This window comes from Zingiber officinale, chromosome 5B (genome assembly GCF_018446385.1).
Source record: "Zingiber officinale cultivar Zhangliang chromosome 5B, Zo_v1.1, whole genome shotgun sequence".
Taxonomy (NCBI): domain Eukaryota; kingdom Viridiplantae; phylum Streptophyta; class Magnoliopsida; order Zingiberales; family Zingiberaceae; genus Zingiber; species Zingiber officinale.
Window position 1 is genome coordinate 7256432 of NC_055995.1, and position 21562 is coordinate 7277993.

Sequence of the window (21562 nt, forward strand, 5' to 3'; positions counted from 1 at the left end):
CACTTCTTTCTTCTAGTAAATATTTTTCTTACTATGTTCACTAGTTATTTTTCATCTGATTTTGAATTGGACTCAGATTCTAGCTTGAGTTTCATTCTGGTTTTTATATTTGCCTCCTTGGCAGAACCTGTAAGAAATGTTATGCTTTTCTTGACCTATTTTGAGTTACTTTGTTCATGCAATTCTAACTAATAAAATAGATCATCTAATTTTAATTTTGACAAGTTCTTCGAAACTTTATAGGCATCTACTATAGATACCCATAGTGCATTTCAAGGAAATGAATTTAGGGCATAACTTATTACGTCCCTATTTTCCAGGTGGTAGCCGATCAGATGAAGTCTATTGAGGATATCCTTGATCCTTGCATGTAGTTTGGTTACCATTTCTCTGTCCTACATTTTTATGTTAAGTAAATTGTTTAATAATAAATCACATTTAGTTACCTTGATGCTTTTTGTGCCATCGTGTAGCTCAATTAACTTGTCCCAATGCTACTTCGAGTTGTCGAACAGTCCGACTTGGTTTAGTTCCTCCTTTGTTTGCCTACATTTGAGGGTGCTCATCGCCTTTTAGTCAACTTGGGTCTGCTTCTTCATTTTCGAATTCCATTTTTTGGGGTCAAGTGGCACACTGGTTGAATCGTCTCTTGGAGCCTTGTACCCTTGTCATATGCTGAACCATTGTTCGTTGTCTATCTTCAAGTAGACCTTCATCTTCTTCTTTCAATACGGAAAGTCATCCTCGCTGAAGAGTGGGGGACGAGCAATGTTATATCCCTCGTTTTGTGCCATTTAGATCAACACTTGTAAAAAATTGAAATCAAAGAAATACCAATACTAGGTCTTGGATTAGTAGTGTGGGAGATAAGTAATGCGAAAACTAAATTAACTCGAGTGGTGTTGCACCAACTTCGAGAAGCAAAAAAATATGAATGGAAAAAAAGATCAAAAGTGATTGCACTAATTCTAATTGACAATGAAAAAATGAAAAAAAAAACTGCTTGAAAAGGTGGTTGCACTAATTCAGAACGGGCTCACTCTGATACTAATTGTAGGATTGAAAAGCGCTAGAGAGGGAGTGAATTGTGCACGTCACTTTTTCACTTTTTTGGAAATCATGAGTTTAAGCAACATAAATAAAGAAATGAAAAACAATACACTGGTTGATTTTATTTGGTTCAAAACTTTCAATGACTTCTATTCCAAGGTCTGCACTCGCTGAGTGTTTTCATTAGGAAATTCACAATAAGCTTGAAAATTACAATGATGTATGGAATTGAAAGTATAATTAAAAATAATTATATCAACAACTTTGTGTTGAAACTTGGGCATAGTCGTCAGAGTAGTGTTTCAGTGTTGTAGAGCAATTTTTGGAGCAGAATGCGAGTATGAAAGTTATAGTGAATGATGATCTGAAGCTACTGGTTGAAGATTCTTTTATAGTTCTTTTCAGGCGCTTGGACCACCCTGAACGCCTCCACTGAAGCCTATCCGATTTAGCTTCATTGCCGAGTTTATCCATCTCCTGGCGCTTGGATGGGCTTGGGTTGCTAATGTTGCTACACCTCGGTGAAACTCTATCCAAGTCGCCTCTATCCCTTCCCAAGTGCCTGGACCACTCTTGGGTGCCTAGAAGTTGGCGTAAGCCAATCAACCAGTGTATGCCAACTCATATGCTCATGAAGCTAGATTTGGGCCATTCTGAGTGCCTAGATCCTCTCTGCTCGCTCGGACGTCTCGACACCTGGATCCCTTCTGGATGCTTGGAATGCCCTAACTCTAACTTTGATTTCTTACATCACAAAGTTAGCATAACAGATATAATATAAAATATAAGTATTAATCATTTAGATAGTCTTGGGACTGTCTAGTGCTCACTTTGGATTTCACTGAAACCCTAGGTCGGACTGACGCTTAGTATTCCCTCAACAGGAAACATGAACCCTGGATCTTTCTTCTCCAGTGCTTACCTCCACTTACCAATTGTAAACTTACTTGATTTTGATCTCTTGACCCACTAGGTCTTCCTGCCAGATGCCTTATCTAGACTTCAACCAGTTGTCAGGTCCTGTAGACCCAACTAGATTTTCTGCTAGATATCAACCTATATAGACTTCTTACTAGTTATCAGGTCCTCCAGACTTAACTAGACTTCAGTCTGGTGTTAGGTACCATCCTTTCAGTCTTGTATACTTGGTAAACAAATTAGAACACACACCATCTTACTTTAGCCTTTTGTCATTCATCAAAACCCGAGTTTGATTATTAGTACTTACTGCACCAACAAATTCATATGTTAACTCTCAACATCCCAATATTTTCAGCCAGTGAAGACCGACTGCTTGAATAAACCAAGTAGCATAATATATGCTAGTCTTACAGAATTAATGATGCTCAATCTCATTAATTCATCGACTAGGGAATATTTCAATATGTATATTGATCCTGTCTGAGAAGCTTGACAGAACGGAAAGATGGGGAGAGAACTTACTGTTGAGGGAGAAGAACACCTAACCCATATCATATATAATTACACATAGAGAGATATCCACTAATTGTGATCCAATCACAATTTTTCTTGTGTTATGCATTATATTGTGAACTTTATTAATTGATTTTAAGATCAATATCATATACATATAGAATGCATACTCAAATAAGGAATTTTATTTATCTAATAAATAATATAATATCTAAAGTGATTATCTTAGGATACCTATCAAATATAATAGGGATTACAACCAAAGTTTCATATTAAAAATACATGAAGAAGATCATGAGGTTATAAGATGGAAGATATTTTTTATTGGTATGACACCTTTTGAGTAGAACTCAAAAATAAATTCATGAAGGCTTAAACATAAAGTGGACAATATCATATTATTGTAGAGATATATGAATTCCATTAGTCCAATAAGTAGTATTAGAGTCATAATCAAGATGGATCCATGTGGAAAACTTTAACAAAAGAGGTAGGGGAGGTTTGGGCCATGAGAATAATGGTAGGAGGCTCATAGTAAAATTCCATTATAAGCTCTCGAGGCAAGTGGTGCTCTAGGTATTTCATGTAAGGTGTGCACCCAAACGTAATGGAAATGAGTGACCTTGATTGGAGTATGGTGGTTTTTAGTTTGAGGGGAGGATTGTTGGGATTACAATCAAAATCTTACATTGAAAATTCATGGAAAAGATCATAAGGTTATAAGATGGAAGATATCTCTATTGGTATGAAACATTTTAGGTAGAACCCAAAAGTAAATCTATACGGACTTAGATCTAAAATGGATAATATATATTATATAATTGTGAAGATATATTAATTTGAATGGAAGAGGAAACCAGAGAACTTGAACTTGTCTTGAAATCTTTGCTTTACTTTGAAATCTTAGCCTATTTATAATAGTTGCAACTCCTAACCAATGGTTAAGATTGTGCCAACACATCTTCAATCTAATGGCTATTAAAATCTATCTAGAACTCTCTAAACTATTTCACTATAATCTACTAGTATAGATGATTCTCTAGAATATTCTAGAATAAGCTATTCTATTCTAAATCATAGTTATTCTTTCTTTTTATTTGACACCATGTATCCGGATCTTCGAACCGATTAATCTTGGGGTGTCTGGTCCGGCTCCATGAAATTTTTCATCGACCACTAGGATAAATCGGGAAGCACTCATAGAGGCTCATTCAAACCACCAATATTCTTAGGCTCGTTTCTCACTGATAAAGAGGAAATTTCTTGTAGTACATCACAGTTAAGATTCAAACTTTAGATCTCTTGATTTCTGTTAGAGTCTTTAACTATTGTACTATTATACTGAGGGCTAGAGCATAGTTGTTCTTGATAATGAGGTTTTAATCCAATTTATTTTAGCCCAATCCTAATAATAGTTCAAAATCAAATTTAATTTTCAACAAACCCATATTATTAAAGGTCTTATAGTACCGCGTAGAAAATAATATTATTTCTAGATAATCCATTTAACCATATATTCAATGGTTCATTTTGAACTAGAACCATAACTAATCTATCTAAAGACCGGCAAAGATTCAAATCCCAACTATAAAATATTTTCCTATAGTAGAATGAAAATTTTGAGAAGTTCGTTGTTGGGTATAGATCCGCCCACCTCCAAGATTAGTCAAGTCTAAGGCCTAGACATCCGCATTATAAAAAAATCTAATTTTTTTCTTAAATTCCCTGATATTGAACATGGACTCCAACTGCCTAAGATGGTATAGTTAGCAAAGTCCACAACAGTGCAACATATACAGACAATTCCCCTCGTATCTTACATTTGTGGCATTGAGAAACTGAAACTATCAGTCACAGTTCAACCTGACTAACAATACTTTCAAGAGTGGCCAGATCAATTACAATGTATAGAACTTGAACATGAAATCCAGAGCTTGAGTTTCGATACGTTTTCATCAGTTTCGCATCTAGCTAGGAAGCTTCGATAACTTAATTAGGGGCCGAGGCCATAGAGGCTGTGATGATCACCTCCCATGAATTGCCCTTCCAAACACAAGGTAGCAGCATTATGGGGGTACTGAAAGCCCTCCATCACCATGAGTTGCATGTCCTCTGATGACTTCCAATGTCTCTTCCTTTGGTTTATAAACCAGTTATTGATTTGCTTCTGATCAAGGCCGGTCGACTCGGCCAGGGCAATCTTCTCAGATTCCTGCATTTTGCAAACAACATTATCTTCCGCCGGGCAACAAGAACTAGAGATGAATGGAGTAACTCGTACCGATGGATACGGCCACTTGTAGTGCAACTCCCACCATTTGAGTAGTTTCTGCCGGGCTTCCTTTGGCAACTTCCCTTTCTTCTTCTTCTTGGAGAGCTCTTGCCTAAGGCTGCTTAAGTAGCCACTGTATTTTTTCAGAAGGTGGAGTTTCAGCTCTTTGTCCTCTACGCGCGGATCCATCGTTAGTCGCTCAGCTTCTCGACTGGTTGGATCAAGGTCCTCTTCCGAGGACGCAGCATCTTCCTCTTGCTCCTCTGCATGTTTTGATTAGATGAGCCGTTGACAATTAAAATTGTCTCAAAAACATAGATTTGCTATCTTAACAACCCCTAATGTTGGAAAGAGATAAATATAGATACACAGATATTAGGCGCATGATGAGATAAATCTTAATTAAATCGTTAGTTTTTGATAATTGACTCCTGACTATTATACCGGAGATATCATGCGTCCACCGTCTACACTACGCCCTGGGATATTCATCCACGTTAAAAGATCAATCATCCGTGGCTTTCAGTTGTAATGGACTAGGAAGAAATTACAAGTTAGCATGCAGGCCAACAAAAATAAGTTCTATCATCATTGTGACTAATTTTAAGATAATTCATCTATTGTAGATTTATGAAGGTATTTACTAAACCATTGGGATAATCAATTTTTGCTAAAATATTAAAGATTATAAATAGACTAGTTGGAACAGAGAAATTTAAGGGAAGCCATAAAAAATCACCAAAGCATAGATAACTTTTCTAAATTTAACTGAATAAAATTAATTTAAAATAAAGACAATATCTTAACATCAACTAAATACATATTTAAATAATCTCAATATAAAAAAATAATCTTAATAAAAGGACAGTCCGGTACACGAAGCTCCCGCTATGCAGGATCTCAGGAAAGGATCCATTGAATGCAACCTTATCTTATTTTTTTTTGTAAAATACTATTTTCAGAATTTGAACTCGTGATTTTTTGATCGCATAGTAACAATTTTACCGTTGAATATTTCAAAAATCCGAATTAAAAATTATGAGACAGTAAAGTTCAAATCCTTGTACCAAATATGCCAACCGGAAGCATGTAGGATGAACATGGTGTTCTAATTAATGATCTTGACTTCTATAGCTGCATTGCAAACGAAACTGTAACTTTTGTAAAAGAAAGAAAGCAAAAGAAAAAGGATGACTAAAACCCAAAAGATAGATGCACCATGATAATTCTGCACGAAGATCAACAAAAAACTGATAATGAAGCTAATTGATGTAGAAAACCTAGATGGAGTTTGTTTCTGGAGTGAATATTCAGATATTCGTTTGTTAATTAATAATGAAGAACAAGAGATGTGGAGATCTATAGAGAGAGAGAGACAGTGATACAGCAGGAAGAAACCTTAATTGATAAGAGAAAGAGAAGAGGCCTGTCCTTCAACTTTTTTCTGAAGAGAGAGAGAGAGGGGGTGGTTTAGAATTACCAGAGTAAGACAAGGGCCGGGAAGAAGAGGCGGCGGCGGCGGCGTTGGTTAGGGCGTTGAACTGGGATTCTGCGCTCTTGAGGAAGTCGGTGGCTTCTTGTAGCGGCCGGCTTAGCTCGTCCCGGTACTTCACCAGAACGTCACAGTAGGCTTCCTGTGTCATTTATATATATAATTAAACATCGATCGGTTAGATCGATTGCAAATGTTTATTTATAGAGAGAGGGAATCATTGCCATAAACTGGTCGAGCTCGGGGTCGTCGGAGCCTCCTCGACGACGACTGCTCAACCGCGAGTCGAGTTCCCGGGACAACTCCGAGAGCCGCGCCGCCACATCCGGCGGCGCTCCCACCTGCGTAATTATATAGAGAGAGAGTGCTTATTTAATCGAAATAATTAAGTCGAGAAGTAAATCCAAGAAATTAATTAAGAAAATCAGCAGTGCCTTCTGGCAGTCGATGAAGGCGGCGATAAGGGTAGAGCACTGCGGGTGCGACATGATCTTCGCCTTCATTCCGTCCTGAGACGGCGGCGGCGGCGGGGGAGGGAAGTAGGCGTGGTCGTGGTGGGGGTAGTAGTAACCATGATCATCATTATTATTATTATTCCCCGCGCGGTCACGGAAGACGGCAGCCGCTGCCGCCGCCGGCGACGACGACGCGGCGGTGAAGGAGGGCAGGTAGGGGAAATCGCTACCCTCCGCCGTCGCTGGGCCGCCACCGCCGCTCAACTGCTGAGGCAGCTCCTCCATATATTCCGAAAAGAAAACAGGAAAGAGAAACGATGACGCTACGATGAACAATTGCAGCTAGCTGAGGAGGAAGATGAGAAGGAAGAGACAGGACTGGGAAATGGAATCGAGTAATCCATTTGGTAAAAGATGATTCGTTCTTTTCAGTTCTCTGTCAATTTATCTCTGTTCCGATATAAATTATGAATAACTATTGATGATTAGTGTAGTTGATCAAGAATTGGGCAAATGGCGATATCGCTTGCTATCAGTGTTCTCGTCGTACTTTGCCTAAGGTCATCATGAGGGAGGTTAATCATAGTAACCGGAAAAGTTACTATGCAGTGGGAAGAGGGACACGGAGATCAGGGGATTTACACCCTAACTACCCCGCGATTCGAACTCACGATTGGACAATCTTTTATGCATTAAGACCATCTCCAATCCATATCACCAAATTTAGTACAAATTTCACACCAAAATGATGTTATTTCAACACTAAACATTATTTCAATTCCAACCTATCATCAGCACTCTGGATACCCCGTGGGACTGTATAATTGATCAAGAATGAAGGAGTTTGGGATGATCTAGTGATTAACATATAAAGTATTATCATCATGATAGTTGAGATTCAAATTTCGATAAAATTAAGATAAATATTTTTTATATGTTAATCATTATTCTAAATATTAATAATCATTTGTTATTTATCTATTTCATATTAGGTTTAGGACGAATTAACTGGAATAATAAGATGACCGTATTCATATTTTATAAAAGAAAAGGAAAATTAAATAGAGTAAACACTTGGCAGGCAATAGGGGGGGAGGTAGGGTTAGAGAGAGAAGGGAAAGCAAAGTTGGGTGGCTTTCTTTTCCGATGTCAAATCAATGGAGACGGGCCGGGAGATGATGGGTGGTGTACGTGCTTCAGTGAACATTTTGAACGAGTCTACCAAACAGTACTCTACTCGTAGTGCAAAATTAACGTAAACCACGCAATTAGCGGCCGAAATTAATCCGGCGTGCGCTGGCCGGCGGCGACGCGCCGGCGTCTGAGCGTCCGGCATGATTAATTCAAATTTTGCAGGACCTCTGGTTTATGATTTAAGTTTTTTTTAATATAAATTAATTTTTTTAAATAAAATATATTAGAGTTTAAGATTTAGAATTTAGGGATTAAAGTTTAGGATTTATATATATTTTTTAAAAAAATTAGTAATTAATATTAAATTCTAAATCTTAAATTTTAAAAAAAATTTGATAATCAGCTGTTAAAAAGTGAGAGGGGAGATTAACCATACAATACGAACATGATCGAAGGAACTGAGGCTAGAATGTAACAATAAGAATACTCAATTATTTTACAAGTATTCACAGTTCGATTTTTAACTATAACGTATTTGTCAGTGGAAAATTTCCGAGCATTTTGTTCTATTAAAAAATGGTGTAGTATAGCAAAAATGGGAGAATAGGGAAAAGGTATATCTGTTATTTTTGTGTATTTTGGTGGTGGGATAGGTGGAGGGTGAGGGGATTGAATAACGATTAATTTGAAGGTTAATTTTAATGGATAAATTGTAGATGAGACGTAAGAAATTGTTAAACATAAATACGTCATCTCTAGATTTAATAGAATAAAATTCTCTCTAGATTTAATAGAATAAAATTGATCAAAATTAAAGAGAATACTCTAATATTAACTAAATAAAGATTTAAATAGTCTTACAATTGTAACGATGTAAAAAATGAAAATAATCCTAAAACAAAGATAAAAAATTATTCAGAGTTTTTGAAAAAAATTTAAATGATAATTTTTTGGCCTAAGATTATCAAATTTATAGTTTTCTGGATGGATTTCAATTTGATATATTAAAAATTTTATATATAGTTAAATCTTATTCAAAAGTTATGATATCTCAAAATTTAATTTATACATCAACTAATTAACTAGGATAAACAAAAAAATCCTCCTGCTTAACTAATTAACTAGGATAAAAAAAAAATGCTTTTGAGAGGATTTTCAAAAAATTTCTTTTTTTATGTGGGGAATTTTGAGCATTCTGTACAAAAAATAATTTTATCAGGACTTACAATTTCATAAAAAAAAGTTGTACAATGTAATTTCTTCTTTTATTTAATTTATAATTTTAGTATTTATGTTTATCTGATTAATTTTATAGATAAATTTTCTTTTACTAAGTAAATATGGAGCATAGTTTATGCATATTCAAAACCTTATTTTTAAGATATTCGTCTACTTCAAATTTTGATCTTTTTATTATTCAATGCTTTATTACTTCATCACATTAGGGCATGCAATTTCCTTCATTCTTATAAGGAGAGCTTGTTTGATATTTTTTTTTAACATATTTTTTCAACGTGTTTGGAATAAAATCTAAGGATTATAAAATTTGATGATATTGATTCAACAAAATATAGAAAAATAGACAAACGTTTTAGATAAATAAATAGTCTTAAAAAACTTTATCGATGTAAAAAATGGAAATAGCTTTAAAAAGATAAATTTTCCGGAGTCCTTAAAAGACTTCAAATTATATTTTTTAAATCTGGATCGTTTCCTATTACATTTGATAATCAATTATAAATATTCGATTCGGTATATTATATATACTGTACTATGATTCAATTCGAATTAAAAGTTACGACTTCTTGCTTGTTAGTAAGATGATTAATTTCTTCCATCCTTTCCTTTCATATTTGGCAATTCACTTTAAAAAGTGAATAATTACTTCTCATTAAATCACCATCGATCGACGAATAATCGAGATCAAAACCCATTTGATCGACGAATAATTTCACGTGTTTAATTATCACTTTTGACTTCTGTCCGACCTAATTCACATAAAAACAAATTCTGGTATCGAAAAGGAGCAGACAGGCATCGCCCTCTGCCCCGCTTTTTCTCCTCGCTACGTCTACCTTGTTTGCTCGATCACGGAACCGCACCAAATGCCAATAATCTATTCCGTGGACGACTGAGTGAACTCGGGATATCCGGAAATCAATCGGGGCGTCCGACTGACGTTCGGGTCGGACGCCCCGCTAGATGATCAAGACCTGCACAGGGCCGAAAGGAGTGAATGACCGGTTTAACTGAGGCACCTGCGAGCTGCTGCATGCCTCGGCGGTGTGCGCTGTGCTGCAGCGAGCGCACAGTGCGAGCCGTGTGTCCTATTCGCGCGGGCAGCAGCAGCAGCGGCGGGAGCGTTAAATTTGATGAACAGCGTTGCGCAGCGTGGCCTTTGCATGCTTTCTCTGACATTCCAATCTCCACGCCGAGAATCTCGCGCGCTAGATCGGCCGCGGCCTTCGATCCCCTAAACCCTAAACTTCTTGTAAACAATTAAAAAAGCTAAATATTTCACGTGTGAGGTTTTCTTATGGGACACAGCACACACGATGAAATTCAAATTAATAAAACAGATATTTTATTTTGAAAATGTTCTCTGACCTAAAGTTATTATAACAATGATATATCATGTATAGAATAGCTACTGAATAATTTTTATACGATGAAAATTTTAAATTTTAAATTCTAAACTCATCTTAAATACATTGTAGTAGCTGTTACCCATAATTGCAACAAGAATAGTGAATCAAGAGATATTTTTGAGATAAAATCACATATGGTAGCCTCCCCAATTTCTTAATTTACCTCTCTATAAATAATTATGGAGCTAATCGTATGAGACACCCGAGATGATCATTTTACTAAAACATTCATTTGATATATTTTTATTTAAAAAAACATCAATTTAATATTTCTTTTAATTTAATTTAATTAAGATGTCCTTTTTATTTTTACTGGAGTTAAATTCTTTGTATACCATTTTAAATGACAAATTGCCGAATCATGTAGAGAAAGTTATGTGATCCTGTTCGAAATCTGAACCAACGGACGCTGGGCACGTGACACTCTCCAAACTGCTGACGTAGATCTACTGACTATCCGCCCGGACCTCCGGTGAACCTGTACAGAAGTCGGGCCGGGAAGGGGTTCCCGGCGACGACCCTCCGACGCTCAAGTCAGGCGAAACTCAACAAGAAAGTGGCTCCCAGAATCGTAGAATGCTTACCTCCGGCGAAGGATGAGAGGCTTTATATAGGGTTGTGGAGAAACGGATGCACACATACCGAGGTGTACACGTGTCCTCAGCCCATACCCCAGTAAAGGCCTGTCAGTGAGCTTACCTGACCCCATACTGCTACAGTCCAAGCACGTCTTCAATGGGACAGCGGAACCCCCTGTCATAAGGTTTGGAGTACGGCCTAGTCCTAGAGCACGATAGCTGTCAGAAGATGTTTCTTGTCCTTCTCTCCCTACTCCATGCCGGAACGTCCGGCCGGCCGACACTCATCTCACGTCCGGCCGACCGGCACTCACATCACGTCCGACCCTCCATATGCACTAGTATGCTTGGGAGATCCTCGATAATGTGCTATGTGGGGACTGCTTGCAGTATGCTACCTTATGTCTTCGACCGAGCGTGCCATCCGCTCGACCCTATGATCCTGTTCAGCGAGCGTCGGAATCCCGACTCCCATCGGGGCGCCCTTTGTTGGTTGCTACTCGGAAAACCTAGAGGTTCCACTGTACAAAAATTTTGTACAAAGGTCTGAACTTTTTCCTAGCTACCATGTGTTCTTTTAAAGTAAATTTTGGATCGCCTGCAGAACTTAACACGTTTGATCCAAAACTTAATCTATTTGTTCTTTTAGGTTTTGACTTGGATCTCCTACGGAACTTAACACGTTTGATCCAAATCACCTAAGTTATTAATTCCATTAAATATTAATTTCCAAAATTGGTTCCCAGTATTGACGTGGCGAGGCACATGACCTTCTTGGATATGGGAGCAACCACCACCGACTAGACAAAACATTTTAAGGAAAGCTAATATTTAATTTCCTAAAATAACTTTAGGTCAACCGAAAAGAACAATCAAATCACAAGGAAAAGAAAAACAAAAGAACACTATATCGAAAATAAATTCGAAACACTAGAATCGTATGCCTCTTGTATTTAGTATTATTTCAAAAAATAACTAGTATGATGCGGAAAGAAAAATTACTAGTTATACCTTTTAGAAAGACCTCTTGATCTTCTACCGTATTCCTCTTCTAACCTCGGACGTTGTGTGGGCAACGATCTTCCGAGATGAGAACCACCTAGGCACCTTCTTCCTTCTTCCTTCAAGTTTCGGCCAAGCACAAGAACTTTCAAAGGATGAAGAATTTTCCACCAACCAAGCTCCAAGGGATGCATGCTTTCTCTCCTTCTTCTCCTTCCTTGATCCGGCCACATCCTCCAAGCTCCAAGAGATGATAGATTTCGGCCACAACAAGAGGAGAGAAGAGAAAGGAAGGGCCGGCCACCACACCAAGGAAAAGAGGGAGAAAAATAGAATAGAGTCCTTAGCCTTGAAGCCTCCTCTAACCCCTCTTTTATAATCCTTGGTCTTGGCAAATAAGGAAAATTTAATAAAAACTTCCTTAATTCTTTTGCCATTGAAAAGGAAAATTTATTTAATTAAAAACAATTTTTCTTTTCAATTTGTAATGGTCGGCCACCACATAAATTCTCCCAGCAAATAAAATTTTAAACAAAAATTAAAACTTCCTTATTTGCTTTCGGAAATTTATAAAATTTCTCCAATAATTTTTATCCCTTCATGATTGGTTTATAAAAAGGAAATTTAATAAATTAAAATCTTTCTTTTAAACATGTGGATAAAAAGAAAGTTATCTCTATAAATTAAAAATTCTTTTAATCTACAAATAAGGAAAGATCTCAAATCTTTTCTTAATCTTTTGTAGAAACTTATAAAAGAGAATATTTAATTTTAAACTCTCTTTTAAATCATGAACATGGTTAAAAAAGAAAGTTTTCTTAAAATTTAAAATCCTCCTTTAATCAACAAATAAGGAAATATTTCAAATTTTAAACTCTCTTTTAAACATGTAGATGATTTACAAATAAGGAAAGTTTTTACCAAAAATTAAAACCATCCTTTTAAACTACAAATAAGGAAAGAGATTAATCTCTTCTCTTAATCTTTTGTAGAAAGCTATAAAAGGAAATTTTTAATTTTTAAACTCTCTTTTAAAATCATGATATCCACATAAGAAATAATTTTAATAAAAATCCTCTTTAATATTCTAGTGGTCGACCACCTACATGGCTCATCCACTTGGTCTTGGCCGGCCCTAGCTTGGGTTCCAAGCTAGCTTGGCCGGCCCCATTGGATGGGTAAGAAGGTGGGTATAAATCTTTATATACTAGAGGCTACGATAGGGACCGAGAGGAGGAATTGGTTTTGGTCTCCCGATAAAATTAAGCATCCCGTGCTCGCCCCGAACACACAACTTAATTTTATCAATAATAATTCATTCCACTAAAGAACTATTATTGAACTACCGCACCAATCCCAAATTACATTTTGGGCTCCTTCTTATCATGAGTGTGTTAGTCTCCCTGTGTTTAAGATAACAAATGTCCACTAATTAAGTAAGTTACTGACAACTCACTTAATTAATATCTAGCTCCAAGAGTAGTACCACTCAACTTCATCATCATGTCGGACTAAGTCCACCTGCAGGGTTTAACATGACAATCCTTATGAGCTCCTCTTGGGGACATTCTCAACCTAAATTACTAGGACACAGTTTCCTTCTATAATCAACAACACACATTATAAGTGATATCATTTCCCAACTTATCGAGCTTATTGATTTATCGAACTAAATCTCACCCATTGATAAATTAAAGAAATAAATATCAAATATATGTGCTTGTTATTATATTAGGATTAAGAGCACACACTTCCATAATAACTGAGGTCATTGTTCCTTTATAAAGTCAGTATAAAAGAAACAACCTCTAATGATCCTACTCAATACACTCTAAGTGTACTAGTGTAATTATATTGTTAAGATAAACTAATACCTAATTACACTACGACCTTCCAATGGTTTGTTCCTTTCCATCTTGGTCGTGAGCTACTGTTTATAATTTATAAGCTACTGATAACATGATCCTCTGTGTGTGACACCACACACCATGTTATCTACAATATAAATTAATTGAACAACTACATTTATCATAAATGTAGACATTTGACCAATGTGATTCTTATTTCTAGATAAATGTTTTATACCAAAAGCTAGGCTTTTAGTATACATCCTAACAATCTCCCACTTATACTAAAAGACTAAGCTGTCATATCTGCTGCCATACATCTGATTCCCAACTCTTCAACATGCTCATCAAAAGCTCTTGCCTTAAAGGCCTTAGTGAAAAGATCTATAGGTCATCATCTAATGTAATCTAGGCAGCAACAACTTCTCCTCGTTTATATGATTTCTCGTATTGGGTGGTACTTGCGCTCTATTGTGTTTACCTGCCTTATAGACTTATGATTTCTTCGAGTTTGTTACTACACCAATATCATTACAATGAATTGTAATAATCTTTGGACAAACCAGAAATCATATCTAAGTCCATCTTGAGGTTATTGAGTCATTTAGCTTTTATGGCTACCTCAGAGGCTTGCCATATACTCAGCTTCTATGGTGGAGTCCAGAAAAACATCTATGCTTATCACTCTTCCATAGTTATGACTTTACCTCTAAAGTAAACACAAAACCCCGAGGTTGACTTACTATTGTCCCTATCCGACTGGAAGTCAAAATCCATGCAACCCACAGGGACCAAAATAACTGCCTTGTAAGCTATCATATAATCTCTAGTGCCTCTAAGGTACTTCAATATATGCTTTACTGCAGTCCAATGTCCTTGTCCAGGATTACTTTGATATCTGCTAACTATGCCCTTGGCAAAATAGATTTCTGATCTCGTGCATAGCATACATTAGGCTTCCTCCAGCCGAAGCATAAAGAACTGCCTTCATTTCCTCTATCTTCTTTGATGTCTACGGAGACATTTCTTTAGATAAAGTTACTCCATGCTAAAAAGGTAAGAAACCTTTCTTGGAGTTTTGCATGCTTAAAACGAGCAAAGTTTTTTTTCGATATATGAAGCTTGGGATAAGTAAAATATTCTTTTCTTACGATCCCTTATTACTTTGATCTCAAGAATATATACATTCTCCCAAGTCCTTCATATCGAATTTCTTGGACAACCATACCCTTACTTTTGACAACATTTTGATATTGTTTCCAACTACCAAAAATGTTATCTACGTATAGTACAAGAAATACCACCACGTTTCCATCACACTTTTGTATACACAAGACTTATCTGGTTACTAAATAAATCGATAGGTCTAGATTATTTTGATAAACCGGATGTTTCAAGACCTTGAAGCTTTACTTCAGTCCATAGACTGATTGAGCTTGCACACAAGATGCTCTTTGCCCTTTGCAATGAACTCTTCTGGTTACTTTATATGGATGCTTTCTTCAAGACTTCCATTAAGGAATGCTGTCTTGACATCCACTTGCCAAATAGATAAAAGAATCCAGATAGACTTAAGCATGGCTACCAGTGAAAAAGTTTCCTTTTTCATCAAGCCTTGCTTTGAAAGTTTCCACCTTCCTGTCTATCCATCTTTTCCTATTGTAGACCTATTTTTACCCAATGGCTTTTATACCATCTGGTGATTCTACAAGCTTCCAGATTTTATTAGAATACATATATTCTAATTCTGTTATTCATTACTCTTTGTCAAGATGTTGTATCTTTATCTTGGAGTGCTTCGTCATATGTCCGGAGATCAGGTTCATGTCCTCCAGGGATCGAGTCCAAAAACTCTCCCAAAACATGAATCCTTTTTAGGTTGCCTAACAACCCTCCCACTACGACAAGGCACTTTCTGCAATTGTGTATCATTTGTGATACGTGTTACAGTTTCCTTGTGGTATCTCATCTTGTACAGTTGGTACTAGATTAGACATGTCTTTTATTATTTCCTTAAGAACAAATTTTCTTATGGGCACATGGTTTATTACATAGTCCTTTTCTAAAAATCGGTCATTGATGCTAACAATGACCTTCTGATTTTTAAGACTATAAACCTACTTTCATTTCTCTAGGATAACCCACAAACAAGTGAATTCCTGTCCAACTTATCATTGTCTCTCTTCTGCATATGTGCTGGACTACCCGAATCTGAATATGCTTCGAAATAGACTTACGCCTATTCAGCAATTCTATATGAGTAGAGAGTTCTGTCTTTGGAAGGTACTATATTCATTTCCATTTCCAGAGTATATCCTTAAAATGATTTTGGTAATATTCTAAATAACTCATCAATCTACTTGTTTCCATAAGAGTCCTATATCTTCCTTTTTCTACACCATTCTGTTGGGGTGTTCCAGGTGTAGTTAGTTGGGATTGAATCCCTACTTCTGATAAGTGACTCCTAAATTCTCCCAAGAGGTTCTTGCCACTACGATCTTACCATAGTGACTTTTACTTTAACATTTCTCCGCATCAGCCTTGTACTCTTTGAACTAATCAAAGTACTTAGTCTTGCGGTACATTAAGTAAATTTATTTGTATCTTGAATAGTTGTCTATAAAATAGACGAAATATTCAATACTACCTCTTGTCTGGATAGTTATAGGATCACACAAATCAGAATGAACCAATTTCAACATATCTTTGACTCCATACCCCTTAGACTTAAAAGCTTCTTGGTTATTTTTCCTTCCAAGTAAGACTCGCAGGTTGGAAAGATTTCCACTACTAATGAACCCAAAAGTTCATCAGCTACCAATGAATCCTACTCAAGTTAATATAACCTAGCCTTAGATGCCAAAGATATAATTGGTTTATTTTCGAAGGCTATTTTCTCTTAAAGTTAGAAGATGTGTTACTAATTTCTATTTGTTACATCATGAGAGTTATTGGATTTATAAATTGCCAACCAACGTACCAGAACAGATAACTTCCCTCTTTTTCTTAATAACAACTTTGTTATTAAAAGAGACAGAATATCAAGTTCTTTGAATAGTTTAGAAATTGAAAACTAGTTCTTTCTAAACTTGGTGCGTAAAGACAATTACTCAAAAATCCATGTTTTATTCTTATCAAAAGATAAACATCTCCCACTGCAACAGCTACCATTTTTACAATAGTGCCCATGTGGACGGTGTTTTAATTTTCATTTAGTTGCCGGGTTTCCTGGAACCCTGCAATGAATTGCGGACATGATTAATGACATCTGTATCTACACTCCAGGTTCTGGTAGATAACACCACTAAACATGTTTCAACTAATGAATTAAATACACTTATATTGTTCTTAATTCTAAGAAGACAGTCTACCTTAATGTCCAAGTCCTATTTCCAATCATTACAATTGGGACTATTAAGTCTTTTCTATAGTATGACTACTAGGGGATTGACAAACATTTTAAATCCTAAGAATCATAAAAATATTTGGTCAAGATCAACTCCTTAAAATCCCCATGAATTTTGTATGCCACGATAGTATGAACGTATACAAAATCGAAGAGGAGATTTTATTCATTAATTTTATTATCTCGTCAACTTTACTTTATGACGAATAAAATTAATAGTTGATCTGTCTTTGATCAAATATTTGGTCAAAACTTTTTGAATTTAAAATAACATTGATTCCTCAAACAATATTATTTAAATTCACCAACACCTCAAACACCGTGAATTTTGCATGTCACGATAGTGTGGACGTATACAAAATTAAACATTTGTAAGAGGAGGGGTTTACCCACTAATTACCTTGTCAATAAATCTTTATGACAAATAAAATTACCTCAAACACCGTGAATTTTGTATGCCACGATAGTGTGGACGTATACAAAATCAAACATTCGTAAGAGGGGTTTTTAATTTTATTATCTTGTCAACCTATTTATTTGACAAATTAATAGTTGGTTTTCTTCGGTCACACAAATAATAGCAGTGACTCCGATGGGGAGGATACTATTAGATGTGCCTAAGTGTATACCATTACTTGACACTAAGTCCATTAATAAGATTATGCCCCTTCCGATGGGGAAGATCACACGCTCTTAATTAACTTCCTATAGTCATCCAAAATGGAAGTTTAATCTAGTGATCTGCAAACAAGCTCATCCGATATGGAGGAAGGCACTCAGAGCCAACGCGTAAATTTGTTACATCACTTATAAACCAGTAATGGAGACCGTAGAATTTATTTAAAATAAATCTCTCTCCCACTTAGTTATTTAAAGTGAGGAATTTTGACTATACTAGTCTATCTAACATGCATACTAACAAGCACACACAACACAGCATAAAAAGCAATAAATAAAAAAACTAATTTTCAACTATTATGACTTTTATCTATTGCTGTCCTCCGTGTGTCGCCAACCCTAGCTGCTGCCATCTTTGGCCACCGCCATCGGGTCTAGTTGTCGCATCCATCTTGCTCCTTGTTCCGCTGCGCCTCTGGTCCTCAAAAAGGTTCCACGCCTTGCAAGATTCGATCCACGACATAAATAGAATTTTACATTTTTCGATCCTATATTCCTCGAAGGAATGTACATGTAAACTAGATCAAAAAATAAAATCCTAATAAAACTAAATACATCTCTTGCTGTATTTTATAATACAATCATGCACACACAATAAATGCCCTTGACATGTCCAAGGGTCCAATCACATACATAATAACTATAAGCCATAATAGTTGGATCCTGCATCCACAAAGTTAGCACATCCTACTATTATCCTGCCTAAATTATGTATGACATGTGCATAATTAAACTAATACCAAATACACAGAGGCAAAACCCTAGCTCTGATACCAATTGTTGGTTGCTACTCGGAAAACCTAGAGGTTCCACTGTACAAAAATTTTGTACAAAGGTCTGAACCTTTTCCTAGCTACCATGTGTTCTTTTAAATTAAATTTTGGATCGCCTGCGGAACTTAACACGTTTGATCCAAAACTTAATCTATTTGTTCTTTTAGGTTTTGACTTGGATCTCCTGCGGAACTTAACACGTTTGATTCAAATCACCTAAGTTATTAATTCCATTAAATATTAATTTCCAAAATTGGTTCCCAGTACTGACGTGGCGAGGCACATGGCCTTCTTGGATATGGGAGCAACCACCACCAACTAGACAAAACCTTTTAAGGAAAGCTAATATTTAATTTCCTAAAATAACTTTAGGTCAACCGAAAAGAACAATCAAATCACAAGGAAAAGAAAAACAAAAGAATACTATATCGAAAACAAATTCGAAACACTAGAATCGTATGCCTCTTGTATTTAGTATTATTTCCAAAAATAACTAGTATGATGCGGAAAGAAAAATTACTAGTTATACCTTTTAGAAAGACCTCTTGATCTTCTACCGTATTTCTCTTCTAACCTCGGACGTTGTGTGGGCAACGATCTTCCGAGATGAGAACCACCTAGGCACCTTCTTCCTTCTTCCTTCAAGTTTCGGCCAAGCACAAGAACTTTCAAAGGATGAAGAATTTTCCACCAACCAAGCTCCAAGAGATGCATGCTTTCTCTCCTTCTTCTCCTTCCTTGATCCGGCCACATCCTCCAAGCTCCAAGAGATGATAGATTTCGGCCACAACAAGAGGAGAGAAGAGAAAGGAAGGGCCGGCCACCACACCAAGGAAAAGAAGGAGAAAAATAGAAAAGAGTCCTTAACCTTGAAGCCTCCTCTAACCCCTCTTTTATAATCCTTGGTCTTGGCAAATAAGGAAAATTTAATAAAAACTTCCTTAATTCTTTTGCCATTGAAAAGGAAAATTTATTTAATTAAAAATAATTTTTCTTTTCAATTTGTAATGGCCGGCCACCACATAAATTCTCCAAGCAAATAAAATTTGAAACAAAAATTAAAACTTCCTTATTTGCTTCCGGAAATTTATAAAATTTCTCCAATAATTTTTATCCCTTCATGATTGGTTTATAAAAAGGAAATTTAATAAATTAAAATCTTTCTTTTAAACATGTGGATAAAAAGAAAGTTATCTCTATAAATTAAAAACTCTTTTAATCTACAAATAAGGAAAAATATCAAATCTTTTCTTAATCTTTTGTAGAAACTTATAAAAGAGAATATTTAATTTTAAACTCTCTTTTAAATCATGAACATGGTTAAAAAGGAAAGTTTTCTTAAAATTTAAAATCTTCCTTTAATCAACAAATAAGGAAAGATTTCAAATTTTAAACTCTCTTTTAAACATGTAGATGATTTACAAATAAGGAAAGTTTTTACCAAAAATTAAAACCATCCTTTTAAACTACAAATAAGGAAAGAGATTAATCTCTTCTCTTAATCTTTTGTAGAAAGCTATAAAAGGAAATTTTTAATTTTTAAACTCTCTTTTAAAATCATGATATCCACATAAGAAATAATTTTAATAAAAATCCTCTTTAATATTCTAGTGGCCGGCCACCTACATGGCTCATCCACTTGGTCTTAGCCGGCCCTAGCTTGGGTTCCAAGCTAACTTGGCCAGCCCCATTGGATGGGTAAGAAGGTGGGTATACGGTGGGTATAAATATCTATATACTAGAGGCTACGATAGGGACCGAGAGGAGGAATTGGTTTTGGTCTCCCGATAAAATTAAGCATCCCGTGCTCGCCCCGAACACACAACTTAATTTTATCAATAATAATTCATTCCACTAGAGAACTATTATTGAACTACCGCACCAATCCCAAATTACATTTTGGGCTCCTTCTTATCATGAGTGTATTAGTCTCTCTGTATTTAAGATAACAAATGTCCACCAATTAAGTAAGTTACTGACAACTCAATTAATATCTAGCTCCAAGAGTAGTACCACTCAACTTCATCGTCATGTCGGACTAAGTCCACCTGCAGGGTTTAACATGACAATCCTTATGAGCTCCTCTTGGGGACATTCTCAACCTAGATTACTAGGACACAGTTTCCTTCTATAATCAACAACACACACTATAAGTGATATCATTTTCCAACTTATCGGGCTTATTGATTCATCGAACTAAATCTCACCCATTGATAAATTAAAGAAATAAATATCAAATATATGTGCTTGTTATTATATTAAGATTAAGAGCACACACTTCCATAATAACTGAGGTCTTTGTTCCTTTATAAAGTCAGTATAAAAGAAACGACCTCTAATGGTCCTACTCAATACACTCTTAGTGTACTAGTGTAATTATATTGTTAAGATAAACTAATATCTAATTACACTACGACCTTCCAATGGTTTGCTCCTTTCCATCTTGGTCGTGAGCTACTGTTTATAATTTATAAGGTACTGATAACATGATCCTCTGTGTGTGACACCACACACCATGTTATTTACAATATAAATTAATTGAACAACTACATTTATCATAAATGTAGACATTTGACCAATGTGATTCTTATTTCTAGATAAATATTTTATACCAAAAGCTAGGCTTTTAGTATACATCCTAACACCCTTTGGCCGTCAGTTAAACACCGATCGACCATCCGGTCGGTCAGCCACCCTTCTCCGGTCGGCCGATCGGTCTGACCTTCTCTCAAGCGTCCGGTCGGCCGATCGGTCCGACCTTCTCTTAAGCATCCGGTCAGTCCATCCTTTTCT

The 21562-nt window shown here is 36.0% G+C and overlaps 1 protein-coding gene across 1 annotated transcript; it reads right to left on the bottom strand.

Moving 5' to 3' along the window:
* Positions 1-4278: 4278 nt before the first annotated feature.
* LOC121984053 (homeobox protein knotted-1-like 12) lies at positions 4279-7131 on the bottom strand. Its single transcript, XM_042536815.1, has 5 exons — positions 6683-7131; positions 6473-6589; positions 6237-6390; positions 4766-5019; positions 4279-4696 (listed from the first exon to the last, which is right to left on the bottom strand). Exons 1-5 carry the CDS (start codon positions 6986-6988, stop codon positions 4478-4480), a joined length of 1050 nt encoding a protein of 349 aa, XP_042392749.1. The 5' UTR covers positions 6989-7131; the 3' UTR covers positions 4279-4477.
* Between the last annotated feature and the right edge of the window lie 14431 nt (positions 7132-21562).